The following is a 24,240-nucleotide window of genomic DNA, read 5'->3' on the forward strand; positions in this document are numbered from 1 at the left end:
ATGACTCTCAGTAAGGCTTATCGACCTTTTAAAATTCCTGATGTGTCTGATAGCAAGCACCTAATGCCAATGATTCAATGGAGACATTTTAAAGATTAAAATATCACGGCCTGCTAACCACAATTTTTAATGGTGGGGAGGGGCTTCTGGACTTGAGAGAAAATTGTTGCTCATGATGAGGGGATTTTACTCCTTGAGCTTGGGAAGCAGACTTATCTCATCGCTCTAGTCTGACCTCTTCCAGGGAACTCCATGGCGCAACCACTGGGAACCACTTAATTACCTAGGGAGTGCCAGACACTCTAGTGTCCCTTGAAACAGAACAAGCCACATCTCAACATTCTAAATGGTACAATATAACAGAAATTCTGCAAATGTCCTTTTGTCAAATTTTAGCCAATAATTTCATGTTTCTCCTATTAAAAATATAAATTGACAGGTTTTACGTTTGCCATCTTTGTTTTTACCCCTCTGGTCCTTGTTTGGTGAAATAAAATGATAGCAAATTGGTAAAAGAATTACACGAGGAAAGAGCTATTCTACATCATGCAGAACAGATATTCCCACAAATAATTTAAAACCAGCTCTCTTTGGTTGATGTCCTTCCATATGACAGTGAAGCAAGATGTTCAGCTCTTTTAGAACTGAGTAAAGACACAACAACTAAAAGCTGCCAGTATCTTTTATCTACAGACATGTATCCTGCTGAGACCTAGTCTGAGATCCATTTCTGAGCAAGAAGAGAACAGGGAAGTGGCTGTAGGCGCCTTTAATGATGGCCTCATGTGCGATTGGATATGTGATGACTTTTTGATAAAATTGATCATTATTTCTCACAAAATGATTATGACTGTGTGACACTAAAACGCAACTCATTTGATGTGGTGGGTGTAGTAGGCTGAACAGCCGTTTCCCCAAAATTCAGTTCCACCCAGTGCTGCAGAATGTGATGCTATTCAGAAATAGGGTCTTTGCAGATATAATCAGGGCAAAAATTGCTACCTACGGGATTAGGGTGGGTCCTAAATCCAATGCCTGGTGTCTTATAAGAAGAGCAGAGGACACAAAGAGACACTGAGAGACACAGGGAAGAAAACTGTGTGAAAGCAGAAGCAGGGATTAGAAGTGATGCCGCTGTAAACCAAGGAACGTCAAGGAATTCCAGAAGCCATCAGAAGCTGGAAGAGGCAGGGAAAGATTCTCCTCTGGAGCATTCAGAAGGAGCATGGCTCTGCTGACACCATGATTTCAGACTTCTAGTCTTCAGAATGCTGAGAGAATAAATTTCTGTAGTTTTAAGCCACCAAGTTTGTGGTAATTTATTACAGCACTCTAGGTAACTAATACCGTGTCCTAAGTCTTATCACATTGTCCCGGAATCAATAAGTCGGTTATAAGTAGGAGACCCTTAGCCTGAGGCTATCTCTATACTTTGAGTTCCTACATAACGAATCACGACCTGACCTAGTACCATAACAAACAGCAACCTAACTAGGAATAAAACAAACAGCTGAGTTTTAGCCAGTGACAGGTAGCCAACTCACCACACCAGGCCCAGACAAGGCAAATACCTCATTACCCCATGACTAAATAAGGCAGACTCCTTGCTGTAGCCAATCAGGTGGTTTCCCTGCTTTGCTTCTGTGTTTGGCCTGTTAAAACTTGTTGCTCACGTTGCTGGGCGGAGCTCTGAACCAACCTCTTCTGGTTCTGCGTGATGCCTGATTTATGAATGGTTCTTTGCTCAAATATACTCTGCTAAATTTAATTTATATAAAGTTTTTCTTTTAACAAATCTTTAACAAAATGGAAAATGAAATAATGAGAAACTGCTGTCTCCTTACACAATTTCTTCATTAGTTTCATTAATAAGACCAACTGTGGTAGGATTTTGCATATTGAGACTAATGCCTCTAAGTGAAATTAATAACCAAGAGGCTCAGGAATAGGAAACTCTGATTAGCAATTCTGTGGATGGAATTTCCACATGAGTATAGGTCTTTGGAAAAACCATTCTTTCATTTTAAAATGAAATTTTACCCTCTTAGCCAAATGATAGCATATGTACTTACTAGTAACCTCTTTACAATGTCACTGTCTTACTCTTCAGTGTAAAAGACAAAAATTGGTTCTATGTTGATTTAATCACTAAAATAAAACCTGGGTCACAATTTTTTTAAGATACCACAATAAAAATAAATTCTCCGCAAACCTGCAGTCAGTTAAAGGACTTTTAAAAGGGTTTTGTTTTACATTAAAACTTAAAATTTCATTTTCATTGAAAATATAAAAAAGTGATAGGGCAGAGTGTTATGTTGTAAGATATTAGAATCAGGCAAACAGGAAGAGTATTTCTGCTAAGCAAAGACTGTTATCTTCTCTCCTTTCAGTGCACACATTGAAGACAGCTGCTTTAGATGAACAGGTAACTTGGGTGAGTTAAAGAGGGTGTGAAATATTTCCTCATTCATTTTGCCAGAGCTAGGCCATAATGCATTCTGAGTTAATGCTTCTCATAGCAAGTCACACCTGGACCGTAGCTAAGCACACATACTAGGTTGTGCCCAGTTTTAACAAGGCCCCTTCGTCTTTTTTATCATGCTTAGATTTTCTGATAGATTACTCATCTGTATATGAAGTGCAAAGCCATTTAAAATATTTTACTTGGAAGGTAAGTTTATTTACTGCCATGTAATATCTTGCCATAGTGGTTAAATGACCTAACGCTGATGCCTAAACTAAGTCCACATTCAGTCAAAAGCGCAAGCTTTAAATTATCAAGTGGAAAATTCATTTTTCTTAATTAAGAGATTTTGCCAACAACCTAAAGAAAGTGTAGAGTATGGTTTAATTATTATAAAATAATTTAAGTGTGACTTTGAAGCCAAAGCATTATGTTTGCAGTGTTCTCCAAATTTAAGAAATTAAATTAAATTCTTTGATTAAATCCTCCTTTTTTGGTCTGTTCTCTACAGGGCAAAAAAGCAATATTTTAAAAGCGAATTTGTTGTTATTTTTCTGATCAAATATCAAAGAAAAAGTTAAGTTATTTATCCCACATTAAGATACTGAATGTTTCAGTGCTGGTGGAAGGAAAGTGGAAAGTAAAATTTTCAGGAAACCTATTTGTTAGTTGTGCACCTGCAACTAAGAGATCAGTTACTTTTAGCAAGTCGTTTAATCTCATTTTCTAATTCATAGGTGATATCCCAAAATCTTTTTCAGTTTAAATCTCTGATAAATTAGAAAAGAATCACTTGTCCAAAATTGCTTTTTAAATTGATAATAATATGACTAGCCTGTGTACTTTATCTAAAGACCCTATCGATATTATTTGAACAAATGTCTGAAATACATACACAGTTCTAGGGTTTTTTTCTGGTTAATTTCATTAAGTCATTACATTGATTGTAGGTCAAAAGAAGCTATATTACGACATATCAGTTATGGCTGAATAAAGTTGTGGCATGAGTTTTTCAAAAGGCATGTTAGAACTTGCAAAATCTAATTAATGACCCCTTCAAAGTAAGCACCTTGGGAGGGTGTGAACTTACACTTCAAAGCTGTCATTGCAAAGAATTTTTGATAATTCCTGTTTTGGAATTTAGAAGGTTTACTGAGTATTGGATAAACTTTAAGAGACTGAAATTAGTACATAAGAAAAATAAATTGTTTTCAATAGAATTCTAAGACTACAGATATTAAAATGATATGGCACAGACTCGTATGTCCCAGATAAATAACTCGTTAGTTCCCTAGATTATTTATGGCATAACTTTTGATTTGATGTAGGGATCTCATCTTCTAAGGGCACATATGTGCCCTCACTGAGGGTATTTTTTAAGAAAATGTTCTACAGCTTTATAAGGCAATTTATTCATTCATTTGTTCATTCATTTATTTATCCAGCTCACATTTTCCTGAGAACACAAGGTCTGTGCAATACAGAGTTCAAAACTTATTAAGATACACTTGACTTCAAGACACTTATAAATAGGAGCTTTTAAAATATGCATTCTAACATGTTTCAGAGTGTTTTGAACATTGCAGCATTTTAAAAATAAATGTGTATAGATACCCAAGGTAATGTCTTTGAGAGGGTTGTTGGTATCATTGTTGATCTATTTGTAAAATCATACCATTCATATTTCTTTATAGTAAATCCAGTTGTTAATATGTTATCATAATGGAGGACACAACTAAAGGATATTTCTAAGCATTCTTTCCTCCCCTCGTTCTTTACTAGAAATCTTTGCAATGGGAGTGAATTAGTAGATTGAATTTCTCCTTACTTCAAGTTTTCAAATACTGATCTAGGAATTGCCTTTCTGGAAGGTGAGCTTCTAACTGATAAAGAATCCAGAATATTCAGAGAATTTTTTTTTCACTGAATACTGCTAATTTTTCCTGTGATATTTAGTACAGTGGGAAAAAGTGAATTCAAATAGGACTTTCCCATTTTTTTCCTGAATTACACACTTATTCTTATTACCTTGTTACTTCAGAATGTAACTTAGGCTTACTGTATATAATTAATAAAGCAATAACTATTCTCCAGTTAGTGAATAAAACTGAGACATCTTTACTTGAAGACACTGTAAATAAAATAGCATGCGAGCCAAAATCACTGGACCCAGAAAAGTGTACAAGAAAGGATTTTTAGTATCTGAAGACTTTCAGTTTACAATTTACCTTCTCCCTCGCCATTTTAAGCATAAATTTTTATGAGTTATCATCTTATAATTGACTTCTGAATTCCTTATTGTCGTTATATCATGGTTTAATATGTTAAACCAGGTTCAAAGAATTTTCTTTTTCTTTGTATAATGTGCTGAAATCTCAGAGAAGTGGCCCCTCCCCTCAAATGCTAGTTGAATTCGATCACGTATTTGTGATAAGTGGCAGCATCCACAAAACATTCACTTATTCTCTGTCCTATTTTGTGTTCTTCATATAGGATATAAGATACAATTGATATTCCCCTCAAACATGATTTTTATACTAAAAATCCTCATAAATCACTGAATAAACCTATCTAAAACTTCCAGATACAAGTGATCACAAACAGTAACAAAACACACATTTTCCTATTTAATATCAAATCATTACTTAAATACTGGATTGAATACACATATATGAAATTCAGTACAGTTTACATGAAATTTAATATGAGCTAGATTGTCCTTAAATTACAAGAACACCAATGTATTTATTTTTCCTGGATTCAAATGGCTAATAATTATTAAGAGGGTTTCAGCAGATCGGGGATTATGCTCCCTTTTGAAAAATTATTATATATGTTTAAGAAGTAATATTAGTTACAGATATCAAGGATTCAGTTGATGAAGTTAAGGCTGGGACATGAGGGATATGATTTGTTTGCAAGAGAAGTCTATAAAAATATAGACATTGAAACTGACTGGCGAAAAAATCACTGAAGAGATAACTACCTTTGTGTTTTTCAACTTGATATATTTTCTATGAAAACAAGTAGTGCCAGTTTGGGTACACTGCAAATAGTCCTTTGTTAACTGAGAATCTGTCAAGTTTTATTAAAAAATAAGTAAAAGATAGCAAAATCATACTCCACCAGCCCATCCAGTTCTGCTTTCTTCAACATGCTCCTGGGTCTAAAAGACAAAAGATCACATTGAACATAGTGTTAGGAGGGTATTTTTTTCTAAATATAATCTGGACATTTGCAGTTAAGTTTCCTGGTCAGAGTGTACTATAACTAGTTGTCTAACTTCAAACTTGAGTTTAATTAAGAGGACTATATTAAAAATCTTATATAACAGCGCTATTGCATACACATGGGTTATCTAAGTGTTGGATCTTATTGCAGATCTTTAATAATTCTGTTTAGCAGTGACACGGAATTATCATGACATCTGTGGAGGCCCAGCATAACCCAGGTACTTGGTGTGGTGTAGGTGAAAAGAGCTTTCACAGTGGAGTTTAGGTTAAATTCTTTCTTTTCTCAGTCTTACGAAGTAGCCAGAAGTTTTAAAATTTGTACTAAATCTTATTTTGATTTATATTTTAGCAAAATATAGTCAATCATTTACTGAACATATATTTAGTAATTCTAAAAGGATGAATAGACATTTCTAGACAAATAATTAGAAAAAAGAACATTGTAGGCAAAACGAATAGCATAGAGACCAGACCAGCTTAGTAAACCACAGGGTGTTCAGTGTGGCTGAGTGGAGGGTGACTACAGGGAAGAGATAGAAGACAACGGAGGTTGCATATTTATCCACAAGATCTTTGGAGAAACTTTATGCCACCCTAAGAAGTTTGAACTTCTCCTGTAAGTAAATCCTTTGAAAGACTTCAAATAAACAATTCGGAAAATATAATTGTGAGCATGATGCAGAGAATGAATTAGAAGTGGGTGAGATGGAAGGAGGCAGAGAGACCAATTATTAATAGAAGGCTATTGTGATGTTGGGGAAAGAATGATAAAGATCCAAACCAAGGTCGTGGTAGTGAGGATGGAACAGAGAAGATGTAGTCACAGATATTCAAAAGTTCAAATCCTCAGAAATAAGTTTGAGAGTTACTGCCAAGTGGTAACAGAAAGCTCTGGTATAGGTAAAAAGAGAGTAAGTAGAGAGTTGAGACAGAGGCAGCAGGATAATCAGCAGACCATTTCCTCTTTTGCTAGGGCCACAGCTGGGCTGCATTTGTCAGCCTCCCTTTCAGTTGGATGTGGTCATGTGATAAGTTCTAGCCAATGGTGTGTGAGCGGAAATGACCTATGATACTTCTAGGCCTAGACCATAAAAACCTTTCATACATTATTCTCCCCCATTGTTTTCTCCACCTCTCGGCTGAATTTTGATGCTCAAGTTGAATAACCTTGGAATAGTGTTGGAAGCCTCTGGATGAAGTTAGCGAAAATGCTATCACCTGGGTTCCTGAATGACTGTATGGAGCAGAGTACCCCATCCCCCCACCCTCACCATCCCCTGCTTACCTGGACTCACTATTGGACGGTTACATGAATGTGCAATAAATTTCTACTGTATTAACCCACTGAATTATTAGAGGTTTTTGTTGTTGTCATAGCAGTTAGCCTACCTTTCCAATATATAAAGTTGGAGAATAATAAGAGTTCTAGAGAAGTCAGAAGAAGAGCTGGAAAGGAAAAGAACAGTCAATGAAGTAGAAGGAGAGCCGTGAGAGGATGTCCTGTCGTAAAAGGGAGGGGAATAACAAGAACATGGTTTGAATTTTCTTCTATAGGGATAGGCCAATGCCTCAGAGAGAACAAGTTAAGACAAGACTTGAAAAAATAGTGAAACTTTTTTGATTTATTACTTTTAGGCATAAAGATAAAATTAACTTTAATCTCCTGTTTGGAGGAGGAAGAATAATATGAAAGATGTTTCTTCCCCTAACTATAAATTTCTTAATAAATCTCACTAATATAACTATATTATAAGTAACTAATGCCAATTTCCTTGGATTCTTTGTTTTGAGTATGATTCCCCACATGAATAAAATGTTGCTAGGTCACTTAATCTTTAAACATTATTTGTTTTAAAATTGTACATGCACACACATGCACACACTAGTTATGACGTTGTTGCTGGAAAATTCGACGCTCGTTCTCAAATCTGAAAATATGTCCCATGTATTTATCAGACTACATTGAGACAGAGGTGTTTAGAAATCCTAAGGTTATTCAAACATGATATTCTAAATTTAATCACTATTTTCTGGCTGTAAAACTAAAGTTTATATTCCAGGGACTTCCACACCTCTTTGAATGAGCATCTTAAATGTTCCGTCAGTTTGGATTAAAGTTGTCTCAGATTTTGATAAATTAGAATTTCAGATTCCAAAGCAATCACAGATTTTAAATTCCTAGTTTTAAGAGCTAAAAATGGTGTCTAAATGATACATCTCATGGTTTTCAAACTAATAAAATTAAAGCAATAGTTCCTAATACCTAGATTCAATGAAAACATTAAAGATACAGTCACCCAAAGCTGATTAATCAGACCAATGATTTCTAATTAACTAGGATAATCAAAATTAGTCTATCCTTTCTTTGCCTATGATACTGCATTAAAGCCAAACTCTTTCTGCTTTGTATATCAAAATACATATAAGATAAAAATAAGCTTCTAGCATATTCCATCAAAATTAGTCAAACCTCTCACAGACACAGTAGTGATTTAAAAAAATATTTTTAGCCTGAGTAATGTTGACTATTATAGTCCTGATATATTTCCAAACAGATTCATATGACTTTTTCCTTGCAAAACATAATGTCCTAATTTCTAGATGGAATTTAGTGATTTACTTTGATTGCTCCACTTTTCTTCTTACTTTATAAAATAGGGTAATTCTATATTTGGTTTAATGAAACATTCCTTCATAATGAGAAGTCTCATGAAATGGACCCATCAAATTTCCTATTTAAAGAAAACATTTTGTATGTCTTAGTTTCTAATACAAGTAATTAAGAACAGGCTTATATTAAAGCTTTTATATTAGTGAAGTAATTTTTCTGACTCATTAATTCAACAGATTATGTTTGGATTTGAGCAATAGAAACAATTGAAACTCAACAACAAATCTGTGTCTAGTTTTCAAGAGGATATTCTCCCCCCCTCCAAAAAAAATTAACACATAATGGGGCACTCTCCTAAAATAATCAGGTAACAGGATAATTTGATCTAATATTTCACATCATGTTTTCAGTTATTCACTTTTGATTTTAAAATGGGAATATTTGACTTTTTAAAAATAATATCCATTTCCTTTGGGATTTTTATTTTTTATTTTTGACATTGAATAGAATATGTTTGTATTTTTTCTCTGGTTCTTTTTCATGGAACAAATCTACTTCCCTTGTAGACCCATCCTTTGTTTTCATTTTCATTATTTTGCTCTTCTTTTTTTTTTTTTTACTGCCAATCTCATTATAATCTCAGAAGAATGGATTACCATCATAATTGAGAGACAGATACCTGATTTTTCCAATGTCTCATTGTCTCATTTAGTCTTTTTTTGCTATTCAATTTCAAGGCTTAAATCTTTCAAAAAAATAAGAGGTATCCTATTTAATAAAGTAACAGACTTGTGAATACACAGTGCTTTTTTGCAAAGCAATCAGGAGTTGAATGCAGTAGTTCTGGCTTTAAAATATAGAATGTTATTAATAGCTATGCATGAGTCCCCACTATTGTGTTTCATCTTCAGAAATAGACATCTATGGCTTTAATATACCTTACCTTTGGACAATCCCATGCCTGCCAGTCTTCCCTGAAATCACATATCGACAAGACTGAAACATTCTGGACTCTTTTTAGCCACTGCAAACATATTCGGTCATCAGTAACCCACGTGAGCCAACTGAAATAATAATCACTGCAAATAAATCAAAACAAACAGTTACAACCATAAGCCAATTTCACATTCAAATAATTTCTTAAATTTTGTTTTCTAAAAGACACATTTTATTATTATGGAATACTTATTCAGTAGGTAAGGAAGACAAAACTTTCTTTTCTCTGGAGAGAAAGGACAAATATATATGTTGACTTTTTAAAAAAATACCTATTAGAGTTCTTTTGTCTAATGAAATTATTTCATACTTAAGTTTTCTCCCCATTTCTGCAGTTTTAAACCTTAGAAAAGAATTTAAGACATAAGATGAAAGCTACTGGTCAATGGGATGGAGGAGAAGCATTAAACTGGGTATTTTGCACAAGTAAACTCAACTTTTCACTTTTTAATTATTTGAGAAAGAGCCAAGTGTGGTGAAAAGACCACCTTTGTTACCAGGTGAGTTGGTATTGGAAGCTGAGTTTTAAGTCAGGTATTGAAATTCAGGTTAGTGTAATAATTACCTGTGAAGTATATGAAGTAACCCAAATGTTTGGCACATACTAGATGCCAATGAATGGCAGCAATGATTACTTGGCTCTTGTAGACAGAGAACATCAACATAAAATGAACCACAGAATTTTGGACATCAATGTAAAAGAAACCACAGAGCTGGAAGGGGTCTCATGCTCATATTCTGGCTTTATGTCCTACTAGTTATATAACAGGCCAATTGCTTAACTATTTCATTTCGATATGGGAATAGTAATATCACCAATTTTAAAGGTTGCTGTAAAGATTGGCTGAGAGTGCTTAAAGTGCCTGCTACATGATGTGTTCAAGATATGTTAGCTGTTACTATGATATTGTTAATATTACACAGATGTTCAAATGAGCCTCTTCACTCCTTATACTGTGCTCTTTCCACCATTCCATTTGCCCCCTAAGGAAAATGACACTTTCAAAAAAAAATAATGCATTCAGTCAAGTTTTCATCAAGTAGATTGGGGTGGGGAATAGCAGATAATTCAAAAATTTAAAGTCAATTCTGATTATCTAGAGTGGGCTCATCTTGGCAAGGCCCATCAGAGGCCTCTGATGGCTGTGATGGGATTGTTTTCCCTATTGGTGATCAGTCATTTGGCCCTGGCTGATTCTCCTTCAAGAGGCAGGGGGAGGAGAACCAAGCATAGGCCCACTGGGTATTGGGAAGTGGTCAGGAGGCCCAACACGCAGGGCGCGGGGACTCCTTCCCCGTATCCACTTCAACCAGAAGACCACAGAGGACTGATTAGGGGGTGGGAAGGTTGCTGTGGTTAGGACTAATCAGACAAGATCTACATGGACCTCATGGCGGGGGAGTGAGAATGCTTTGCATCCCTGTCTGCCTCTAGTTAATCCACAGACAACTCTTCAACCAAACAGTTGAGAACAGACTGCTTCCTAGTGAAAAACCCTAACATGGAGAGAGGGTTAGCTTATCTTTTCTTCCTTATCATGCACACGTGATACACACAGATCCACAAACCCTAGACTGAGAGAAAGCAGGCCAGACTTGAATGAAGCCAAGTGGAAGACATATGACTTTTACTATCTGCCTGTGGGTCCCGAGTTCACATCTGTACATCTGAGGAAAGTTTCACTTAGATTGATCCCTGTGATCACCTTATATGTATAAAAGAGCTAATTTTAAAAAGCCAATTGAAAGAACTTGTCATTTTTAATTTTTTACGTATTTAGCTTTGCATGCTACTTTTATTTACTTCTTTTTGCTTATAGCATGCACATCATGAACTCACTAGAAAAAAGTATTAACCTTGATTAAGAAATTTCGTGCTAAAATTTAGTTTAAAAGGTGGGAGGGATCTGAGATTAATTACCTTGAGGCTATCATTGCTGGAACCGGAACTTCCGTGGGACCTACGTGCCCAGGGTAAGTGGTATCGATAATAAATACCCGAACAACAGGATTCTTAGCCCCAGCCTGCCAAGAAAATGGAGACATCTAAGCTCATAAAATTTCAATTATTACCAATGTTTTAAAGACACTTTAGAAATTTAGATATATTTTTATAAGCAAATAATATTAAATATATTACTGTTGAAGACATTCTATTTATAACATGACCAGAGCTTCATTTCAATTTTACTTTCAAAGCAAGTACAAATGTTGTGTCAACCAGAGTGAAAATATATATTTTAAATGCCTGGTGAGAGAGCTTTGATTTGTAGGGAAAAATATTTTGAGTATGAAAATGCAGTTCTGTGATCCATATTCTCTTTTTTGATTTCCAAGACAGATATCTCTCATTTTCTTTATTAAGATAATTATTATATAATAATAATCATATCTCTGTGTGCTAAGGGGAGCACAGAAGGGGACTGGTTTGGGAGGAGAATGGAAAAAATAAATAAATGAAGGACACTTTTTGCTTCTGCCATTTGATTTGGTCTAGGACAATCACCAAATGTCAGTCTCTTAGCGGCTTGTATTGCTACTGCTATCATCCACAAAAGATCAGGAAAATTTCACCTCCAAATAAAGTGTCCACGGGCTTTACACTTTTCTTGTTTTGTGCTTTCTGTGCTACTGTATGCTGAAAATTTACATGATAGTGTAGCTCATGTCTAAACAGTTTCTTAGAGTTCCTCTGTTATTTTACTGCAAAAAACGAGAATCTTAACAGTTGTAATAAAATTTAAATCCACAAAATTTAGACACACAGTCTTCAATGACTCATTGCTGTTTGAATTCATCCAAAGAATTGTTTAGTCTCTGTTAGGACTTCCCTGTTTCACCCCAGGTTTAGCTTTGCAATTGTTCCACCTTTCCATCCAATGCCAGATGTTTCAATAACTTTAATCCTCAAAGAAATATGAGAATTTGGGTCCCAATTTCCCTGTCAGTGTCAGTCACTCCTTGGTTCTGGGTTTCCTCATTTCTTCCTCCTTCCACAGACCCTTCCAAAGATCCAAATTCTTTTACACGATGGGTCCCAAGTACCAGGCCTCTCAATTCCAAATATCTCAGCTTCCAGACTTTCCACACAGCCCTTGAGGGATGTCCTATCTACACACTCATCTTCTTCTATCCATTGCCTTTTCTCAAATGACTTTACATAAATGTTCACTCTCTGCAATTCTATTTCTCTCTCTATGGCCACTCTGGCTTGCTTCGGAATCCACTCGTGTGTATGCCACATCCATCCATCTTTTCACGTACAGGGACCCACTGTAGCCATCCATGGCAGTGTTCTCCTTGGCAAGTAAAAACAATAAGGACCAAAGGACAAAAAACTGCATTCCAAAATCACATCTGATTCCTTGTTCAAAGGGCGAATTTATGCTTTGATTCCACTTTTTCAGATTTCTTGTCTAAGTTGGAATTAGGATGCAATGCTTTTTCACTGGGACCTGGTCATTCTCCTACTTCACATCCAGGTCCCCTCTCTCCAGACATGAGACTGAATAAAAAGGATGTATGATAAGAACTCTAGAATGTAAAATATGCAAGAAACTCTGGGCGCACACCGCGTCTAATTCCCTCTAGGAAGAAACTGAGGCTCACAAATGTAACCTACTTTGTATATCCAAAAAAGACCATAACTCGTGCCTGCTTCTACCTGACAGGAACATCAAATTCAACATTTGTATTTTCCGTTCTAGTTTGCATTTACATGAGAATTCAAAAGGGAATTGCAAAACAGAACTTTACCCTGAATTTGGAGCATGAAATATGAAAAAAATTAAAATTAAGTTAAGCTTGTTTTTCCTCCATGATCTGGACCATATGTTTTTCAAAGATTCTGCAATGGATTTTGCAAAGACTACTTCATCCAGCACAACCAGATGTCCAAAGCAACAGATGTCCACATAAATAATAAAGCACAGTACAATGTTTGCCTTACAATGCACAAGGATAAGAAGCCTCCAAACTTGTTGATCCCACCTCCGTTCATGATAATGGTTGCTCATTTTGACACCAGAGAAATGCAAGTATCTGCTAAAAGTATTCAACATACCTTTGGGTATGGAATATTTATTGTTCTAGGGTACTGGTCATCACCAAAATATGAATAGGCAATAACTGGTATGTCTGTATCATTAAATTCCACATATGCCAAAAATCTTCCATTAGGAGACCACCAGAGAGCATATTTTGTAGCAAGCATTCCCTCTGAAAAATAAATACTAGCATATTAATTATAATTGCATCTTACTTTTAAAATCATTATAAACACTTTTAAATAGCTATTGACTGAAATAATTTTTTTTAGTGTGGATGTGACATATGCCATACTTTGGTTATTAAAAAATAAGTAATCTGAATTAAGAGGAATAGTTTAACCTTATACCTCATATCAAACATCAAGTAGTTTTGTGAGAAATTGACATTAATCAGAAATTTAATTTTTTAAAGAAATAATAAACATGTCTGCAATAATTAATCTTTCTCTTCAGGGCAGCTTCTGGCTTTTATAGTCACCTAAAGCAGCCAAAACAGAAAGAACTGTAATTGTACTACAGAGTGACATAAACATTGAAAGTTGAATTTCTCTCCCGGGGATATTAAAAAAAAAACAAAACAGAATTAGTTCAGTTGTACATATATAGTTTTTATAAAGACAGAGACTAGAAGTCTTTTTAAAGTCCGGTTAAGTCCTGGATACTACATGAACTAGAATAAGGACAAAATCAAGAGAATATCAAAAACTAAAAATATTTTCTCAAAATATAAACCATTTATATCACAAACAGTTTAGTTTTGAAAAAAAAGATTCCTTTCTGAAGAAAAAGCAAACAGGAGAAAATGTACTAACACAGCACCTAAGGACTATATATTAATACTTTTTGGAATATAAATCACTACTATCACTTCATAGTAATGTTTATGAAAATAAATTCTACCAGTCTTCTGATAACATGTATGTCCTGTTCATAACCTAATAACAGCTTTCACAAATGCTTCTATTCATTGAAATAATATACTACTCATCTAAATCTTATTAAATGTATGAAATTATTTTAAATTAAAAGCCTAAAACAGCAGCAGCAGAAAAAGAATACAGCTTACCTTCATAAACCCAGTCTGGGATTCCATTAAATATTTTATTTTCTCTTCCATTATATGTTATTTGAAAAGGTGGATCTCCTGGTCTTTGTTTGAAATAGATATTGTTTTGATAGACATATGCCTAGAAGTGGTGGTAAGTTAGTCAATAAGGGGAAATTTCATAATAAACGCAATGAAGGCTGTATTTTTTAAAAATTATTCACCTAATACCTTTGAAAAGAGTGGCAATCCAGTTACAAAAAAGATTCATAACTAAAATATCATTTTAATAGGTCAAAAAACACAACCAACCTACATTAAAATCAATTATGATTTTTAAAGTCTATATCAAATGAAGAATAAAGTCTACTATTTTTTTAGCTGTTTTATTAACTCCAAATAATTATGTATATTGACAAAAAGTTGAATAAATCTCTGAATATTAATAGCTAGCCAGATCTAATCTTTATTTAGAGTCCTTAAATAAGAGCTTGGACAAAATTTCATGTTGTCTGAAGCTAGTCTGGGAAACTTGTGAAAACCATATTTTTCCTGAGCTTTCTGGCACAACGCATTCTGGCTGAGTATAAGGATAAAGTTTTTGACTGCGATATTTAAAGAAGTCTATCCATGAGCTTGAGATTTTGCGGAATTCTCAGATGGGTTTCAATTTATCAAAACTCTTCCCATTTTTAACCACTAAAATAGTCATGAATGTATTTTTTTTTTTCTTTCAGGCAGGGAAATTTAACAAAGGCCAAAATCAAATGGCTCCTCTTTTATTTACATGATTAAACACTTCAAAAATTTAAACACTTACTAATTTACTCCCAACAGGCGACCAGCATAAATACTGAATTGGACGAGGAAGCTCATTTCCTCTTACAAATTCTCTAGAAGGAAAGAAAGAAAGAAAGAAAGAAAGAAAGAAAGAAAAACAACAAACTTTGCTGTTCAATGCAAAAAATTTTTTAAAAAAAAGCCTGTACAAATAGACAACATAAACAAATAATAAAAATTAAGGATCATCCCCTCTGCATCTACAAACCTAATGGGAAGAACATAGAAACAGAACTCGAGACATGGTGGCAGTTGGCATTCTTTTGCTAGTTACTTAAAAGTCACTTAACTTTTCTGGGTCTCAGTTTTCTGACCGTTATAGTGAGATGCATGGATTAAACACGTATAGATTGTGAAAGTGGGAACAGCTCTGGAGATTATCTAATAGAACCCTCTCATTTTATAGAAAATAAACATGAAGTGCAGACAGATGATATGACTTTTTAAGGTAACATTGCTAGTTCTTGGCAGACCTCGAATTAAACTCAGATCTTTTAAACCCCCAGGACTGTAAAATTTGCACACACCAGACTGAGATGGTCACTGAATTGCCTTCCAGCTCTGAAATTCTATAATTGTGCTGAAGTTTAATATGTGCTCTTCTACATTCTCATTCACAATCCCCATCTCTGTGAACGCATATGCATTTCAAATTTTTGAAAATAAGATGCCATTTGACAATCTCCCCAGGGATCTGACTTGAAATCAGAAAAGGAAAGGAACATCTGATCTCAAGCTAAACTGAAAAACGGATCGTATACTGGGCAGTATGCCTTAAGCTTGCAAAGCCCTCCACCCATCGGGAAATTTCAAATATTCTATTGGCCAAAAATCTCACTTTAATGCTTAGAGTCATTCTGCTCTGCAAGTACTCAGTCGAGTGACTTGCATTGTGGGGCTTTTGTGCCTCTTCAACAAGAATGTATACATATTTTTAAGTGTTAGAAGTCATAGGATACCATGCTTAAGTTTTGACTTTTATCTTCTTGAAGATTGTATTAATAGTTTCATCAAGACTGTTTTTAATGAAAAGCAAAATGAGACCTACCTTCAGTACTTCGAAAAGCCTCAAGAAAGACTCTCACCTACTCTCTCAAAAAAAAATCTCTCCAACCTGGACCTGATGTGTGCCTGACGTTTCAACCTTTCCCATTCTTTAAACACCTGGACATCTGTGAAGACCTGTAACATGCATTACCTTGATTTAATAACTTATTAGGTCATGGAGCATAAGGCCTAGCAAGCAATGAAGGAACATGGCACAGATTAGATTACAGAAAGAACGATGCCCCTGGAGGTGACCATTGGTGGTGCAGTGGGAATCCTGGCCTCCAGAGGGCAGTGTATGAGCACCAGGCCCCTGGCAGATAGGAAACGTTGAAAGTGACGTGAGGTCACAGTCAAGGGAACAACCCAGAAAGAAGGCATTCTTCGCCTGGTTCACAACTCTGTCTCAAGCCAGTGTTCACATTACCTTTGACATTGTAACACTATCTTAATTTTCTACATGCGGTAGAATTATCTATGCAATCATGTAGACAGCGTTAAACTGAACATCTCTGTACATGTCTCTTCATGACTGGCAAGCCACCACAGCTGCCTCTTCCTGTGTTTTCTGAGTCACTAAAGGTATGAGAGAAGGAAGAGGAGGATGTTTTATGAAGACTGCCATCTTCTCAGTGTTCCTTACCTAGCTTGAAACTAGAACTATTTTTATTTTCTCTGTGCTAGATTTCCATAGTCTTCCAAGGCATATAATAGACTTGGAAATAGTGGTATTAAGTCGTGCCTTGAATCTCAACAAATTTGTCATGCCTCACTTCCTGAATCATACTGTATTTCCTTGACCACAAAAAAAAAAATCTGGAAAGTTAGATAGCTGTACAGAAAACAAAACAACTCCCCAAAACAATGGCTTGATTCAATATAATGCAGAAAAACTAAAAATGTAATGTGATTCTGGGTTCTAAAGCCTTTATAAACCATGATTAAAATATTAATATTGTCATCTTCTTTTGCAATGCTGTTCAATTCGGGGAATCTCAACATAGAGAATTTCAAAATGGTTAAACTGAAAACAAGGACATGATTAAAGCCTTAAGAAATTGTACTGAAAGACATAGATTCCCTCGCACCTCACTGGTCTAAACGTTTCTTGAGAGTAGGATTGGCACCTCGAGCTCATTTGTATCCCGCCCTCCCCCACAAATATATGTGTTTCACATAGCAAATGCTCAATAAATGTTTCTTGAATTTGGCGATAATGTGGATACAGAGAAGAGGACTCAGAATGCATTTGATGGATTTAGATTTACTTCCTGTTTCTTAATTTGACTGTTTAAGGAGATCAGAATTATTCTTTTCTAAACATTTAAAACAAGTAGATAGATAATTGTTTTGAATTTTTGTGTTCTTGCTGGACAAAAGAGGAAATAGATTAGAAGATTTTTTTCAATACTTCTTCAAGCCGTGTGATTATTTTTCCCTTGTATAACAGCAAAGAGGATATCACATTAAGATGAGTAACTAAACCAATTCATTGTCCACACTCAGTCAGAGTGATTTGTCTAAGGTGCAAATCTGACCATGTCATTTCCCATTTAAAACCCTTGAGTGATTTACTATTGTCATCAGAAAGAGATCTAAACTCTTTTTCATGGTTTCCTGATCATTATTTGGCCTATGCTTCCTGCTTCAACTGCTTCCCAACCTTACACCACCTCCCACTAGTCAGCAGGTTCCTCCAATTTCAACTAAACTGATCTAATTTGAGTTTCCTGAACACTCCATGCTCTCCCTCCCCTTTGGACTTTACATACATACTCTTCCTTCTGCCAGAAATTCTCTCCCTCAATCCTTTGCATACCTGAACATTCATTTTTTTTTCTTTGAAATGGTAAATATTTCAAATAGTTGAAACATACATATAAAGAAAACGGCACCTGTCTGACAATATATCTACTATCTAAATTTAAGAGAAACTAAGGTCAGTAACAAGATAATATAGCCTTAACCTCAAATCAGAGCTTGGAATGAAAAAGGCTGGGTATTAGTTTTAAGCAGTATTAATGAATAGAGGTGATGTTTTACCCGTTCCTAAGGTCATAGATGTGATACGTTGCCGTGTAAGAGTATCTCCAAAGCTGTCAGAAAGAAGAGAGGCAAGACAAATTACAGTTTAAAAAAAGCTTACATCAATAATGTATAATCATATATCATCCAATTCGAAGTTCAGAATTATAAAAGGACTACTTTTACAAGGCACTAGGAAGAATATGTTTCAATTCCAAACGAGTCTTCATTTAAAGAGTTTTACTGTGGACTTTTGTGCCGTTTGTCCAAGTTCCAGAACTAATCTCAGCAATGATTCAACCCTCACTCCATAAAAAGCATATCCAAAGACATTTCCTAACACAAAAAGCTTATCTTTGACACATTGTATCTTAGGAATTTTCCCTTCATGTTTTACCTGTATTGGGGTAAAACCACTATGACTTCCACAGCCCATAAGAATTACTCTGTTCTTGGATAATTCATTATAATGATACCCTTTAAAATTAGGTAAAGAAAATTTCATATAACATATGGTTTTGTTACAAAATGATTGCCTTTCTTTGAGTGTAGTTCTTAAATGACAGAAATTTTAAAAATGAATAGGAGATATTTAGCTTATAATTCCTCCTGAACAAAGCTATTCTTTTTATTGGTAGGCATGTTTGTGCTGTGGTTAGTGAATGATGCAAGAAACAGAATTTTCTGTTTCTTAAAGGGCTTTCAAACTCTTGACAGAGAAGTTCCATCAGATTGAAATATGTCTTTCTGAAGATTGCTGGTGACCAACTCCTGAACATTTAAAGAAAGACTCTTGCTTTCTCTTACTTTTTAAACTGACTTGTGGATTAGTAGGAGATATAATCGGATATACCCAAATTAAATAGTTGATACCTTTGAATAATCACTTTCTAGATATGCAAATTGCCGATCAGGTGATAAGCCGTAATTTGAAGCATTTATACTTTTCTGAAATTATGAAGAAGTCGATTAGAATCCAGAAAAATAACAAAGAGCCATGTAAATTTGTAGTTCTAAAAGAATGCTGTATCATTGATACACTCCTACATAAATATTCTTTCAATGCAATTGAAAATATTTTATGCAGTACCTGCTGTATACAAAGAAATTTACTAGACTCTATGGGGGGATGCAATAGATAAGACATGACATGTGATTTCAAGAACCTTATGATGTTAAACTTGTAATGCAGTAACATGTGACAAATTAGAAAGCTCTAAAAAAGAGATTCAATACACCATTGCAAAATCATTAAAAAGGAAATGATTGAATCCAGATGAGGGGATCATTGGTTGCACAGAGGAGGAGAGTATTATTGTATCTGAACTTGGTTTTAAAAGATTAGTAGGCTTTTAAGGGTGGAGAAAGTAGGAGGATTAAGAGCCCAGGAGAGCAGAACAGCATGTGCCATCTATCATAGCTACCACTTATTGAGTATTTATTCTGTGTTAGGCATTGTCCTAAGCACTTTAAAATGTTATTTCATTTAATTTTTATATTAACCCAAAGATGTATTATTATTCCCACTTTGCAGAGGAAAAAACTGAGGCATAGTGAGGTTGATGTAGTGTAAACCCAAGGTTCCAAGAATAATAAGTGACAAAGCCAGGATTTGAACCTCGATTTGCCTGACACTGAGGACTGAGTTCTTAACTATCTTATACCATACTATTTCTACAGAGGAAAAAAGATGCCCCCAGGTGATTCACAAAAAGGCAAGGACAATAGCCTAGTGTGACTAGAAGAGAGAATTGGAGGACTCTCATGGGATATGGGGCTGGGAAGTCAAGATCAGGCACTAAGACTTTGAATTCTGTCCTTGGTCAGTGATGCGCTGGCAAAGGTTTCTGAGGAGGAAAATGATATTGGGTACATACCAGGGTGCTATTACTCAAAATGGTATATGATTCTCCTGTTTCAATATTATAAAATACTACATTATTATCTGCAGATTGACGAAGATATTCTTGTCCTTTAAGCAAGAAAGAAAACAAAACTTGAAATGATCTTTTAACAGAAAATATATTTCTAACAACAACAACAAAAAAACCCTCTCTTATTTCCCAGACTTACTTTGTTTTTCCTGTCTGTGCAGTATATATTGCTTTGTCAGATTTAACATAATAAGTTGATGATGGAAGGGAGAAAAGTAAGCTTCTCTCTGCTTCACACAAAGATGCCACATTTGCTAGCAGCAGCCCTATTCTAACTGATTCAGGGTGCTTAGGAATAAAATTTTGTTTTCTCTGAGTTACAAAGAGGATAAGCTAGTTTAAAATAGTACATCTCTTTTCAATGATAAAAATAAGTTACATTTGGGTTGTGTTTGATTTAGTTTAAAACATACTTTATATGAATTTTATTTTCTAAACAAAAAAATATTCAAGCTTTTAGTGGCACTTAAATATATAACTATAATGTCATAAACTATTTAGTTGATCTCACCATCTATTTGATTCGACTTATTTGATAACATCCTCTTTTGAAAAGCATATGCAAATAACAATTTAATAACCCTTAAAGGGCTTGTTGTTAGAGTGGGATTTTGTCTGTTTTCCAGATTATCCAGATTAACAATGGAATTTCTCTTTTGGTAAAATTCTCATAACCTCTCCTAAATAGGTGCATATCTCCCATTCTCAAAAGCTGTACCAGACACTCAAATTATTCAACAATGCATTTTCAGCTTTTCCTTGTCTGTTTAATCTCCTATTGGCCTCATTACTGTTGGGCAAATCCAGCCTGAACGGTCTTGTCAAAACTGCTTTGGTAGGCGCCTGGGTTATTCAGATAATTGCTCTTTTTGTCCATTTCAACTGATATGGTTTCAGTTACCATAGAGATGCACTGGCACCAAAATCAAGACAAAACAAAATACATTTTTAAAACTCCCAAAAGTTAGGGAAACAATCCATTTACCTGAAATCCAGTTTGGAAAAAATGTTTTATAAGAAAATGTCCCATTTAAAATATCTTTCAGTGTGAGTGCTCTCGTTGTGCTTCCTTCAGAGTTGTGGACTTTGGGGGAAAAGAAAAAACATTCTTATTAAAAAGAAGATTAATAACTCAAATAAATTCTAAGCCTGGCCCTAATCTGTTCTTCCTCACATAATGATAAAATCTGCCACTTGCTAAGTGCTTGCTTAAATCCTATCTTAATAATTATCATTATTAGTAGTATTTTCTGTATTATAGACAGGGTAACCAAGGCTTTAGGGAGGTAGTTTGATTGCCTGGTGGGAAAACTGGTGGGAAAATGTAAAGGAAGGTGAAAGTTGCAGCAAAGCGCCTTACAGAGCGCTGGGACATTGTTCTTCAGGCAGGGAAGCGTTGTCAGGGGTTTTGAGGAGGAAGATGAGATGCGGTTTCAATAACTTTAGGCCTTGCAGAGCTGGGATTATGGACCATGTGGGTTTGATTAAAAACCCAGCCTCTTAAGCAGTTCACTGTATTTCCTCACACCAGGCTTGGCTTGAATTTCCACTGATTGATCAAGAATGTATTTTAGAACCCCAGTTGGTCGGATAAGATCAGGCGGAATCTTAACCTTTAGAAATCTCAACAGAGTCATTAAAGAATGTAGATAATTTTCTTATTCTGACTATGGATTTTTAGAATGAGAAAGCTGACCAGAAGAAAAGAAAACCACATGATCTATACAAATTATTTTAGAAATCGCAAGAGTAGAGGTTTTCCATAGAAAAACTAGCTTAATCCAGCTCACAGACCCCGAATAGATTTCATCTATATTTGAATCTTTCAAAACAATTGTGTTTTCCAAACATGACCCTAATTCTCAGAACAAACTCATTATAGAGCTCTGAAACAGTCAGGTACACCAGGCAGAAAATAAAGCAATCAATTCCCAGTCGCTATTTATGCACTTACGGCCATTCTCTCTCTCTCCCACCCTACCCCTTCTCCAGGCCACCACTTCACAGAACCAAAACTTACAAAAATGTCCTATACCTTGAATAGCATTTAGGTGAAAATAAAACTGTCAAAGATGAGAGCTATAACTTTATCTTTGTGCTAAAACTCTACCATAGCTTTCTATGACTCTTTGGATAAAGACCAAAAATGGTGATTTGGACAACAGGTGCTGGCTAGTCTCAGACAATCTACCCTGCCAGCCCTCCCTGGCCCTCTCTCATTACTTTCCAGTCTCCAAACATGCTTGGCTTTCTGTTCCTCACATATTCTTTCTGTAGGGCTTCTGCAGCTCTTCCCACCCTCTCTCTTCGCCTCATAATTTCTATTCAGCCTCTAGTGCTCAGTTGAAGGGCAACTTCCTCTGGGAAGGCCTTCCTGACCCCTGGTTAACCTGGTTAAGGCCAGGTTCCCTTGTTACACATTCCCATAGACTATATTCCCTTCCTTTAGAGCACTTGCTTTGGTTTGTAATCATGTGTGTATTTGAGTAATTATCTTATTAATGGTTTCCCACCTTCCACTGTATAATCAAAATAGTTACTATAAGGCCAAAGACCATGCATGTCTTGTTTTGCTCACCATCACATCCCCAGTGTCTAGCACACACTGGCATTTAAGAAGTACTTGAGTGAATGGATGCTTGAAATGAAGCCTATCTGGCTGGCTGGCTGAGATTTGTGCCCTTCTTTTAATTTCCTCCATGGCTTTGGTGAGTAGATCTCTGGCACCCCAGCTTGCTCACTTATAATATAAGGGACTGGATTAGAAGATGCTGACAATCCTTTCAGCTATGCCATGCTAGATTTTAAAATTTGAAACTGAACCTGTTCTATTAACCTTGTAGTTACATAAATGTACTGCCATGTATGTAGTAAGAGCAAAATGATCAACTGGGTAATAGCATCTTCTGCTATTTTTACTGATTCACACTGATGCATGTATGCTCCACACATTTGATTAAGACTATGGGTTTATTTTCTTAGTTTAGCAAAAACTCATTCTGGTAGCTATAAGAATGCAAGTGGCTGGTAAGGCCCTTTGCAACTAGACACTGAATACTTAATTACATTAAGTTATTCTGTTTTTTTTAACAATGATCTTCCCATAATCTGGTTGCATCCTAAGGAAGGTTGTATATGATATATAATTATTTATAATGAAACTTCTGTTTAATGGAATGGTCTTGTGCAGAATTCATACGATCGATTTTATAATTCCTATTCAACAAATAAAAGACCATTTACTATAATGGCATTATAATAATTGCCAAGTACTGCATTTAGTTCAATTTTATTTAGCTCTCCTAAAAGCACATTACAATCTGTTTCTACTGTAATCAAGGGAAAATCATAACACTATTCGTAGTGGAAATTATTTTCTATTTGAGATACATTTAGTTTATAGCTACATAATCCTGAATATCCAGATGGAAAAATTTTAAGTATAGTAAATCTATTTACTATGAATGCCAAAATAACTAGATAACTGTTTTTTTAAAAAGTTTTTTGTTATTAATTCAATAAATGAATATAACCTTGGTGATGTCTTAATTTTGAGTTTAAATAATGATTTGGTTATGGCTAATGATTTATATCATAGTTTTTCCTATTTAAGTATCTTTGCGTATAATTTTTCTTACTTGCAGTTATGCTTAAGACATTCATAGCTATAATTAATCTTTATTCTTATAGATGGTTAAATTAAGTGAGATAATTCAAGTAAAACATTTAGCTCTGTGCTTGGCACATGGTAAGCAGGCAATCAATGTTACCTTTTAGTATTAGCATAACTCATCAGTATTTTTCAAACAAATATTTTATATCAGTGTTTCCCAAACAAATTTGACCATTGGGACTTTTGGTTTTGAATATCTACTAAAACCACAGTTTGAAAAATTCGATTTCAGATTAGGCTATCAGTATATACAATTAATGTTTATTTTTATTCTTTTTTTTTTTTTTTTTTTTGAGACAGAGTCTCGCTTTGTTGCCCGGGCT

The 24,240-nt window shown here is 35.0% G+C and overlaps 1 protein-coding gene across 2 annotated transcripts in view; it reads right to left on the reverse strand.

Annotated features, from left to right (window-relative positions):
- Positions 1-24,240, reverse strand: part of FAP (fibroblast activation protein, alpha) — a 69,660-nt gene that overhangs the window by 32,053 nt on the left and 13,367 nt on the right. Inside the window, exons 3-12 of one of the 2 annotated variants that reach the window (XM_012655853.1) lie at positions 21,230-21,328; positions 20,188-20,282; positions 19,184-19,258; positions 18,329-18,381; positions 15,219-15,291; positions 14,420-14,540; positions 13,368-13,522; positions 11,226-11,329; positions 9,252-9,387; positions 5,586-5,630 (exon numbers count right to left, since the gene is read on the reverse strand). In XM_012655853.1, the coding sequence (XP_012511307.1) occupies positions 5,586-5,630; positions 9,252-9,387; positions 11,226-11,329; positions 13,368-13,522; positions 14,420-14,540; positions 15,219-15,291; positions 18,329-18,381; positions 19,184-19,258; positions 20,188-20,282; positions 21,230-21,328 (956 nt within the window). The remainder of the gene's footprint in view (positions 1-5,585; positions 5,631-9,251; positions 9,388-11,225; positions 11,330-13,367; positions 13,523-14,419; positions 14,541-15,218; positions 15,292-18,328; positions 18,382-19,183; positions 19,259-20,187; positions 20,283-21,229; positions 21,329-24,240) is intronic. The other variant, XM_012655854.1, reaches the window with a different exon arrangement.

Source organism: Propithecus coquereli, unplaced genomic scaffold (assembly GCF_000956105.1).
Source record: "Propithecus coquereli isolate 6110/MARCELLA unplaced genomic scaffold, Pcoq_1.0 Scaffold49, whole genome shotgun sequence".
Taxonomy (NCBI): Eukaryota; Metazoa; Chordata; class Mammalia; order Primates; family Indriidae; genus Propithecus; species Propithecus coquereli.